At 57.1% G+C, this 10,992-nt stretch overlaps 2 protein-coding genes across 2 annotated transcripts; one reads left to right on the top strand and one right to left on the bottom strand.

Annotated features, from left to right (window-relative positions):
- Positions 1-615: 615 nt before the first annotated feature.
- PRADC1 (protease-associated domain containing 1) lies at positions 616-3,091 on the top strand (the record flags this gene model as incomplete). Its single annotated transcript, XM_010010332.1, has 4 exons — positions 616-732; positions 1,339-1,448; positions 1,815-1,982; positions 2,834-3,091. Coding segments are annotated over 4 exons (516 nt in total), but the record flags the coding sequence as incomplete, so codon positions are not given.
- Positions 3,092-4,519: 1,428 nt separating this feature from the next.
- On the bottom strand, positions 4,520-9,888 carry SMYD5 (SMYD family member 5; the record flags this gene model as incomplete). The annotated part of the gene is made up of 11 exons (XM_010010331.1): positions 4,520-4,821; positions 5,354-5,424; positions 5,983-6,077; positions 6,852-6,908; positions 7,033-7,139; positions 7,420-7,490; positions 7,659-7,721; positions 8,172-8,276; positions 8,686-8,755; positions 9,416-9,537; positions 9,749-9,888. Coding segments are annotated over 11 exons (1,040 nt in total), but the record flags the coding sequence as incomplete, so codon positions are not given.
- Positions 9,889-10,992: the final 1,104 nt, after the last annotated feature.

Raw genomic sequence — 10,992 nt, 5'->3', positions numbered from 1 at the left:
GGCCCCGGCGGCTGCCCTTCCCCTCGGTGCACCCCGGCCCCTTTCCGTTCCCCCTCCTACATCCCGGTCCGGGTGTGTTTCCCCTCGGTGCGTGCCGCCCCCGTTGCATGTCGCCATCCAGCCCTCGGTCGGGGTGCGTTTCCCCATCCTGCGCCCCAGTTTGGGTGCATTTTACCTCCGAGCACCACGATCCAGGTGCATGTCCCCTTCTTGTACGCTTGTCCCGTTGTCTTTGCCCTCCATGCGCCATGATCCTGGTACAATTCCCATCACCGCATCCCAGCTCCGTTGCATTTCCCCCTCCAGCACCCCAATCTGGTTGCATTTACCTCTGGTGCACCCTGGCCCCGTTGCATTTCTCCATCCTGCATCCCAATCCATGTGCATTTGCCCTCAGTGCTCGCTGACCCAATCCTGTATCCCAATTTGGTTGCATTTTGCCTCCACGCACCATAATCCAGGTGCATCTCCCCTTGCTCCGCCCTGACCCCACTGTATTACCCATCCGTGCACCATGATCCAGGTGCATTTCCCACTCCTGCACCTCAATCCAGGTGTATTTCCTCCTCTTTGCTTTCAGGAATTTCCCCTTTTCTTCTCTCTCCTCTCACCTCTCTTTGTGCCCACCCAGGTTTACGCCTCCATGAATATCTGTATTTCCAAGTGCTGAGCCCCGGAGACATCCGCTACATCTTCACTGCAACCCCAGCCAAGGACTTCGGTGGCGTGTTTGTAAGTGTTAAGTGTCCTAGAATCCCAGCCTGGTTTGTGTTGGAAGGGACCTTAAAGCTCCTCCAGCTCCAACCCCTGCCCCGGGCAGGGACACCTTCCACTAGAGCAGGTTGCTCCAAGCCCCTGTGTCCAACCTGCCCTTGAACACTGCCAGGGATGGGGCAGCCACAGCTTCTCTGGGCACCCTGTGCCGGCGCCTCAGCACCCTCACAGGGAAGAGCTTCTGCCCCAGAGCTCATCTCAGTCTCCCCTCTGGCAGGTTCAAGCCATTCCCCTTGTCCTGTCCCTCCATCCCTTGTCCAAAGCCCCTCTCCAGGTCTCCTGGAGCCCCTTTAGGCCCTGGAGCTGCTCTAAGGTGTCCCCTTCAGGAGCCTTCTCTTCTCCAGCTGCCCCAGCCCAGCTCTCTCAGCCTGGCTCCAGAGCAGAGCTGCTCCAGCCCTCGCAGCAGCTCCGGGGCCTCCTCTGGCCTCGCTCCAGCAGCTCCACGTCCCTCTTGTGCTGGGACATGTCCCCCCAAAAGCAGCCCCCCCAGGGATGAGTAGGCTGTGGACAGCGGGAAGCAGCCCTGATCCCTCCTCACTCACCCTTCCCGTCTCCCTCTTGGAGAACACAAGGTACGAGCAGATCCACCTGGTCCCAGCGGATCCCCCTGAAGCCTGTGGAGAGCTGAATAATGGTGTCTTCATCCAGGACCAGATCGCTTTGGTGGAGAGGGGGTATGTTTGGTGGCATGGGAGCTCTCTGGGGGGAGGCACTGGGGCAGGAGGGGGCCGCCCAGGGCACAGGGAGTGACAACGCCATGGCCGTATTTTACCGTCACCTCCAGCTTGGAAAACAGCCTGTGGGAATGTGGAAAAAGCCTGATTGAATTGGATTGGATTTGCTTCTAAGGAGAAAATGGCTGAGTGTGGGTGGCCTGTGCCTAAAATACAGCCTCAAAGAGGAGCAGGGTTTGTGGGAGGCACAGGGCTGGGGGGATGATCCCTCCTTTGGGAATCTCCGTGCATATTCCGGCACTTGGAGGTCTTGTGGCTGGCAAGGGGCTGCGTGTGGCCACCAGAGTTTGTCACTGTGTGCCCCAGGGGCTGCTCGTTCCTGTCGAAGACGCGGGTGATCCAGGAGCACGGCGGGCGGGCGGTCATCATCGCGGATAACGCCTATGAGAACGACAGCTTCTACATCGAGATGATCCAGGACAGCACCAGGCGCACGGCGGACATCCCAGCGCTCTTCCTGCTGGGCAGGGACGGGTACGTGCCTTGGCTGAGAGCTATCCCGTCTTCCTGAGGGGGGAATAGCTCACGGGAAGGGCCTTGTCCCCATGGAACAGGGAATTGCCAGTGAACAGCGTGTCCCACATGGGGTCTGGGACCAGGTTTTTAGTGGATTCGGTCACGTTGGGGTTGTTCAGCCTGGAGAAGAGAAGGCTCCAGGGAGTCTTCAGAGCAGCTTCTTGTGCCTAAAGGGGCAAGAAACTCAGGAACATCCATTGCCTCTTTATAGTAGAATCCTGGAATCCCAGGTCGGAAGGGACCTCCAGGATCATCTGGTCCAACCTTTCCAGGCACAGCATGACCTACACTAGATGCCCAGCACCACGTCCAACCCAAGTTTAACAGTGTCCAATGCTGGGGAGTCACCACTTCCCTGGGGAGATTATTCCAGTGGCTGGTTGATCTCATTGGGAAACATTTTCCTCTTGTGTCCAGTTGGAATCTCCCCAGGAGCAACTTGTGCCCATCACCCCTCGTCTTTCCCATGGGACTCCTTGTCAAAAGGGAGTCTTCGTCTGCTTTGTAGCCACCCTTCAAACACTGGAACATGGTGACAAGGTCTCCCCTGAGCCTTCTCTTCTCCAGGCTGGACAGTCCCAGCTCTCTCAGCCTTTCCTCATACACTTCCCAGCCCTTGGATCATCTTTGTGGCCCTTCTCTGGGCTCTCCAGCCCCTCCACAGCTTTTGTGTACAGCTGGGACCAAACCTGAACCCGTTATTCCAGGTGTGGCCTAACCAGCGCTGAGCAGTGGGACAATGACATCTTTATCCCAGTGGTGATGCCCTTGTTGATGTAACCCTGTTGGTGTCCTCTTTACCCTCCCAGGTACATGATCAGACGCTCCCTGGAGCAGCATGGACTTCCCTGGGCTGTCATCTCCATTCCTGTCAACGTCACCAGCATCCCCACGTACGAGATGATGCAGCCCCCTTGGACCTTCTGGTAGCTGCAGAGGCTGTGGCAGATTGAGGACTTCTTGGTGGATCCCAGGAGCTTGTCCCAGTGATGGGGTTTGAGGAAAGGCTCCCGACATGCTCCAGAGACCCCAGCATGCTCCAGAGATTCCCCCACTGGATTCAGCAGCAGGGAGATGGTTCTGCTGCAAAGGGCAAACACCAGCACCCACGGTGGGAGCCTTGAGCCCAGCACCAAGCACCCTTTGTAGTGACTTTGGGGAGGGAGGAGATGGCCCAGAGCAGGTCAGCACCTCCACAAGACCCATTTTAACATTCCCTCAGATGCCACCAGTGTTCTGTGCTGCTGGCTGAGAGGGAGTGGACGTGGTCGGGCAGGGATGGGAGAGCAAGATGGGTTTGGTCTGTTCTAGCAGATGCCCTCATCTGTGTGTTTTTGTCAGCTGATGAAGTCTGAACAAGTTTTAAAGGGAAGTTCCTCCTTTTTTCAACAGGTTGGGAATGAAGGGAGAAATCCCCTCACGTTTTTCCTATAAACTTTCCAATTTCCCCTTGCAGCCAGGCAGGGCTTATGTCAAGAGCGTGGCTCAGTCACACAGCGGGGCAGGAACAGCCTCATGGGACAACATCCCTCTGAAATCCATCCCCAGGGATGGGCTGGGTCATAGATCCAGAGCCCAAACTTCCCACATTCCCAAACCTCCGTGTCCCCACTGGGACCAGCTCCTCATCTCTGCCCTCACCCCCCTCCAGTTTAACCAGTACAACCAGCACAGCCTCACTTCTCACCAGTCTCGGTTTATTACGAACACCGAAGGGGACACGGCCCCGGGACGGGTGGGGATGAGCAGTGGGTGCAGGGCCGGTGGTGATGGCAGTGTCAGAGGTGCCCATGACAGAGGTGTCGGACGTGTCACCTTCAGTCCCACAGCCCAGCTGCCACGGGCTTGGAGGAAACAGCAGCAGGAAAACAGCTCCCGAAATCCAAGAGGGGAGGGAAATCTTCCAGGCACATCCCCATCCTGCTGCACGTCCACCACTTGGAGCCATCCTCTCCCTCCAGCGTGGCCCAGAGGTGGGGACAAGGCAGGGAGCACAGTGGCCTCATGGGTGGCATGGGATGGATGACAACACTCTGCTGCCAGTGACCTCTCAGCATGGGGAAGCCACACAGCCCCACGCCACATCCACAGGTCTGGGGCATCTGAGCCACCTTCTACAGTGTCTCTGTCCCACCTGCAACGTCATTTTGCTCCAAGCTGGGGCATGGAATGGAGGATATACAAGACCCCAGCCCCATAGTGTGTACATAGTGCTACTATAGACATTAAATAGTACCCTTTGTGCACAACACACGTACATACACACACACACACAACGTGTTCCCCTCGTCCCTGTGGGGAAGGGAAGGATGTGCTCCTCCGCACCGTGGCTGCACAGACACAGCAGAGCAACCTCAGGGTGACCAGCATGATGTCCCAGAGGCTGGCTGGACCCTGCTCCGCTCCAGCCTCCCCAGCCAGCCCCTCTGGGGACCAGGATGCTCCCAGCCTGTCCTCACAGGGAGGATGGGGACCGCTTCACACATATACACACACACAAGGACAGGCGGGAGCAGGGCCTGCCTCTGGCTCTGCTGCTGGCCCACTCCACCAGAGCTCCCGACCCCACAACACAACCCTGTTCCTGGAATTAAAGCTGCTGCCTCCGGGAGGACCCGCATCCCTGTCCCTTCCCTCTCCTCTCGCCTGGGGCCAGGATCAAACGTCAGTCATCTCATCCTCCAGCTCAGCATCATCCGTCTCCCCTTCACCCTCCTCCTCTTCGTCCGATGTCACGTCGGCGTCGTCGGCTTGCGCCAGGCACTTGGGACACGAACAGGTAAACAAGTAGTTTTCCCTGGAAGAAGGGAGGGAAGAAGCAAGAGTGATGGTGTTGAGACAGGGACAATCCCAACCCTGCTGCTGGGCAGGGAAGGAGCAGCCAAGAACAGGGTAAATATGTTAAACCCAGAGGAGTTTGTGGTTCATTCATGCTGGGCTGTCTGAGGCAGTCTCGGGGCGGGGGGGAACTTCTCAGCCCTGCAGGGTGATGGGTTATGGGGACCGTGACCATCAACAGGAACCCCTATGCTTGAAGGGCAGAGAAGGAGAAGGAAGGAGGGTGGGGACAGGAAGGGTGTGCAGGAGGAGTGCAAGCCTTCAGAAAGAGAGGGACAGAGCCCAAATCCTCAGTCCCTGAGGATACAACATGGAAGAAGGGACTGCAAGGAGCCTGAAGCACTGAAAGCACCACATGCAGCCTGCACACCCTGCCACGAGCATGCACAGCAACGCAGCAGGGCACACACAGGGCCCCCAAGGTGGGGACAGAGCCTGGGGGTGCAAAAGGGGGTCCCATATCCCCCTGGGTTCCTCCAACCAGCCCCTACCTGAGTATCTTGTTGCGGCTGTGTCTGCTGCGCTCCCGCTGGCAGCAGTCTAAGTAACTGATGCAGATTTCCTGTGAGCAGAGAGAAAGAGATCAGGCTGAGAAACACAGAACCCCAGCCTGGTTTGGGTCGAAGGGACCTTAAAGCTCATCCAGTTCCAACCCCCTGACACCTTCCACTAGAGCAGGTTGCTCCAAGCCCCTGGGTCCAACCTGGCCTTGAACACTGCCAGGGATGGGGCAGCCACAGCTTCTCTGGGCACCCTGTGCCAGCGCCTCAGCACCCTCACAGGGAAGAGCTTCTGCCCAAGAGCTCATCTCAGTCTCCCCTCTGGCAGGTTCAAGCCATTCCCCTTGTCCTGTCCCTACAGGCCCTGATGAAAAGCCCTTCTCAGCCCCCTTGTAGACCCATAAACCCAAAGCAGCATGATTTGCCCCAGTCCTTCTCCGAGTCAGGCAGAAACATGGCATCTGGCAGCCCCTCCATGGGATGAGGTGTGAATTCCTCTGCCAGGACACCACCAGAGACAGGAGGTATGGGGCTGGGGCCCATGGCGGGTGTAGGGGACACAGGGACCCTCTCCTGAGGTGTGGTGCCAGCCCAGGTTCATCCAGGCCCCACTGTCTCACCTCTCCTGCTTCAATGTCCTCCAGAGCTGTCAGATGCAGGAGGAAGTTGTTTTCCGGGAAGGATGTCTCGGCATTGGGGATGCAGCTGTGGTTACCTGTGGGCAAGATGGGACACGGCTCTCAGGGTGCCTCTAGAGGACAGGGGAGGCAGAGGCAGGGTTGGAAGCACCACACAGCCCATAGGGCTTGGGCTTGTCTTTCTGTGTGGTCCAGCCATGTGGGAGGGCCATGGCCTGGCTAAGGATAAGGCAGCAACGATGCTGTGGCCACCTTGGGGACACCAGCATGGCACTGTCCCCTCACACTATGGGTCCAGCAGAGCAGGGTGCAGGGCCAGGGCTCTCCCTTAGAGCCACAGAACCCAATGTCCTAGATGAGCCCAGGGATGCGTAGCACCACCTCTGCCTCCAGGTGCTCAGGTAAGGATGCTGTCCCAGCAGCCAGTCCCAAGGCCCTGCTCATCCCCACTCTGCCATTAACATTGACAAGCAAAAGACAACAGCTCTGGGTGCTGGGACATTCCCTCCTACATCCCCGTGAACCAGGCAAGAAAGATTCCCTCCCTTAACCATTTATCCAGCTTCATTTCGCTTGGACAAGGTTGGAGACAGTCTCTTTGCTAACTGCATACGCGGCTCCCAGAGACTACATGGAATCCAAACCCATTCAAGCCAGGACTGAGTTAGGTGAGATGCCCAGAGACCCTGAGAGAGCAGCAGGCCCTGGGCAGCTCCCATCCCATCCCTCCCTGTCCCATGGATGGGAACCACAAACCCCTCTCTCCAGAGGCTGCTAGGCAGAGGTGAGCCAGTCCAGCCCAGGACATCTCCCTCCTCATTAGTTTTCCTCCCAGTCCTTGTGTTACTTACAGCAGCTCTGGAGCACGTAGAGTCCTGATCCCTCACAGTTGAGGAACTCTCCTGACTCTGCAGCAGAGAAGGGGGGGGTTAAAGCTTGGCTCTAGGCATGGCCCAGGGGAAGTGGGATCTCCCAGCGCCCACTGGGAACCTCTCCTGGTCCCTGAATGCTGGAAAGAGTCTCCAGCCTCACCCTTCTCGATGTCCTTGTAGAGCTGGTCAATGAAGGCATCCAGCTCCTCCCGCTGCAGCATGGGGAGATCCAGAGCATCACAGGCGTGTACCCACTGGCTCAGGGAGCTGTTGGGAAGCAGAGGGACACTGTTACAGTCCCACAGTGCTGTCACCACGTGGTGGGACCTCGCAGGGGGGATTTAAGGATTAAGCTCCTGGCTCCGAGCGGCTGAGGTCTGGCGGAGGGACACAAAAGGGTTGGATGCAGCCAAGATGAAGGAGTGCTTTTGTCTCTCCATTCCTCTCTCTTCCATCTGAACCCAGCCATCAGCCAGGCCACTGGGTAATGGACTGAGACGGCACATCCCCTCCATGCCACATCCCTGCATCCAGAAAGCCCCATTACCTTGTTCCTATGCCTTGGCCATTGGTCCCGACAAGGGCAAAGAGGGATCGAAAGCCTTCTGGAGTGAACCACTGCAGGAGGAGATGAGAAAGCAGCTGAGGCCAGGCCAGCCTGCAGCAGCACCCCAGTGAGTGCCTCAAATCCCACAGGGAAGCTCTGGGGGACGCAAGAAATGGGCAGAGTTCCAGGGAAAGCCCTGGCCAGCCAGAGGGTCCTATCTGGGAGGCAGGGCAACTCACCCTGCTGAGATGTTCATCATAAAGAGCTTCAGTGAAGAGCAAGCGCAGCAGCTCCAGCTGGCCCTGGCAGGACATGGCAACACCATGAGGGTGGGGAGATGCTGCTGGGTGTCACAGCCAGGCTGACAACGAGCCCAGCACAGGCCACAAGGCTCAGGAGTCAGTGGGGCTCCTCGTCCTTCCCTGCAGGGCTGGAGGCTGCTGCCCTCAGAGCAGCAAAAGCCACTCGTTTTAGCAGCAAGCACCACCTACTCAGCAGCTAAATATCACCCTGTGCCACCCCACAGCAAACGTCACCACAGGAACAAGCAGCATGTCCCACTGAAGCACCACAAGCCCAAAACCCTCTAAGAAACCCATTTTCTGTCAGCTTAGTCAGCCCCTAATGGAATTCCCACTTGAACCCTGGGATTTCCAGTGTCTCCCATCCCAACTGTAATGGGGCTCACAGACACAGGCAGGGAGACAACAGGCTCAGGGACTGAACCCATTCAAGAGCTGCCAGAGTCTTACCTTAAATTTGTCCCCCAGCAGCTTGTGCACGATCTCCTCTTCTTCATTTGCTGTCTTATTGCAGAACTGGGAGAAGGTCTTGATCCACCACTCCTTGTCTTTAGCCTGACAAAGGAAAAGGCACGGCTTTCATTCCCAGCCAGGAGACAGGGAGAAGAGGACAACCCCTCCCGAGCTGAGAGGTATCCAGTTGCTAGCAAGAACCACCAGAAGCAGTTGCCTGGTGGTAGTCTATTGTCAGAATAAATGCTGAAAAAGTCAGGATCAAGAAACAGAGTCAAAAGGAAGGTTCAGATCTGACTATTTTGATATGGGAAAAAAGGAGCTGCTTGGCTCAGGACAGAGGAACCTCCTTTGCTGCTGCTGTCTCCATCACCAGGGAGCACTAGATATTGCAATCTATTCAAGCAGGACCCTGCCAGTCACCAGGGAAGAGATGAGTCCTTGGGAATAACAGCTGCAACGGGATGAGGAAAGCACACACCAGCAGCTGTGGCTCCGAACTGCAACATACCTGTTTGATGGTGGCGACCATCCGGGCCATCAGCATGATGCTGGAAGTCTCTGGTGGATAATGCATGTTTCTGGTGGATAAGAATGAAGAAAAGAGATGAGCAGATCAGTGCTGGTATGGAAACAGGAGGATAGAAGGAGGCAGAGGCAGCTGCTACCCATGTGGCCAGGCCTGCACTCACGTGTCACACCAGCGTGGCCAGCGCTGTATGGCCACATGGGGATCCAGCACTGCTGGGGGTCAGGAGAAGCCTGCACCCACCTGCCTGCTCTAACCAAATAATGCCATGTCATCCCATTAAACTACAGTCTGGATCCCACACAAAGCCCAGGACAGCAGCAAGAGCTGGGGTTAGTGACAAACTTTGGCTCAGGGATGTCATTTTCCCCTCTATGCCCATTTTGTCATCTACAAGCAGGGACAGCAGTTTATGTACCCACAGGGGTGCCACAGGGAAGATCTCTCAGAGGCTGGAGATCTTCAGGAGCAAGGGATGCACAGCTCAGTGCTTTGTAGCTCTTTAACCAGGAGAAAACCAAGAACTGCTCAGCCATGTGTCCAAACCCTTGATGTGCCAACACAAATTCGCCTGTGGCCATCACCACCCTCCAGCCACCCCATGCAGGGATGCAAAGCAAGGATGGTCCTCAGCCCTGGTCCCAGCAGCATCCCCCAGCCCAGGAGAGCTACCTCCTCTGCCCATGGAGCCTCAGGCAGGTCAGTCCCCTACCTCCATGCCTCCTGCAGCTTGTTGAGGGGGTGCGTGGGGTCATCACGGGACGGGCCAAGGCAGAGGACGTGGTGGTACTGCTCCAAAGCGGCCTGCCTGCACTCAGCACTGCAGTACGTCACCTAGAGCGAGGGGCACAGCGCCCAGCATTGGCTATAGCAGCAGGGAAAGGGGGTCCTGGGCCCAGCTCTGCCCCTTCTCTGAGCATCTGAGCCCCAGCTCTTTAGCCATCGCGATGCAGAAGGGAAAGACACCACCTCAGGGCAGCACAAGTGCCTGGATGGATGCTGTGAAGGAGGCAGTGGCCCCAAGATGATCACAGCAGCCCCATACCTGGCATCGGGGGCACTGCTGGTGCAGGTCTTTGCGGATGCTGCACTGCTCCGGGTGAGGCAGCACCAGGGAGCTCTTCCCCAGCAGCCGCTGGGCATTTTCCTCTGCTGTCTCCAAAGCCCGCAGGCAGTGATCACAGGCTGTGGGGAGACAACGGGGATGGATGTCACAGTGAGACCTCAGCCTTCAAAGAGAGAAGGGGCCAGAGCCTGGGGCAAGACAGCCCCAGGTACCAACACCATAAGGAAGTCAGAGAATGCTCCTGAAGGGGACACCTTAGAGCAGCTCCAGTGCCTAAAGGGGCTCCAGGAAACCTGGAGAGGGGCTTTGGACAAGGGATGGAGGGACAGGCCAAGGGGAATGGCTTGAACCTGCCAGAGGGGAGACTGAGATGAGCTCTTGGGCAGAAGCTCTTCCCTGGGAGGGTGCTGAGGCGCTGGCACAGGGTGCCCAGAGAAGCTGTGGCTGCCCCATCCCTGGCAGTGTTCAAGGCCAGGTTGGACACAGGGGCTTGGAGCAACCTGCTCTAGTGGAAGGTGTCCCTGCCTGGGGCAGGGGTTGGAGCTGGAGGAGATTTAAGGTCCCTTCCCAAGCCAAACCAGTCTGGGATTCTATGACCCTGTGACCATCTCCAAGCTGGAAACACCGGTCTCTTACCCTCCCCTCCATAGGAATGACTATTTCTTCTGCAGTTTAACACACACACACACACACACAGAGCCCTCATCTGCTGCACTCTAACGTGGGGAAGTGTTTAAGGGCTCTACAGTGGCAAATGTCCCCACGCTGCTGACCTGCAATGGAGCTCAGCAGACCGCAGGGTCCAGGTGGAACAAAAAAGTTTAAAGTCCTGCTCTTTCACCCCTTGTATTTTGTTCTGGCACCTCTGCAGAACACTGGCACCTTTGTGGGCTCCACTCTGCAGTGGTGTGACTGGGATTAGCAACCACATCATTAAAAAACCAGAGTTTCCACAGAGATGGTGCCTGATGGTGGCACATGGTGCTTCCCTCCAGGGCTGATGGGTGTCACCATCCCTCAAACCACCCATCATAGATTGGTTTGGGTTGGAAAGGACCTTAAAAATCATCTACTTGCAACCCCCTGCCATGGGCAGGGACACCTTCCACTAGAGCAGGTTGCTCCAAGCCCTATCCAACCTTTCCAACAGTCCATTTAGCACAGAGGCAGGAATGGCAGCAGGACCACCCTCCTCGGGGATGCTAAGCCAAACCCAAACCCTC

The sequence above is a fragment of the Nestor notabilis genome, unplaced genomic scaffold, assembly GCF_000696875.1.
Source record: "Nestor notabilis isolate BGI_N333 unplaced genomic scaffold, ASM69687v1 scaffold8492, whole genome shotgun sequence".
NCBI classification, from domain to species: Eukaryota; Metazoa; Chordata; class Aves; order Psittaciformes; family Psittacidae; genus Nestor; species Nestor notabilis.
The sequence above is the reverse complement of the archived record's forward strand: the minus strand, read 5'-3'. Positions and strand labels throughout refer to the sequence as shown.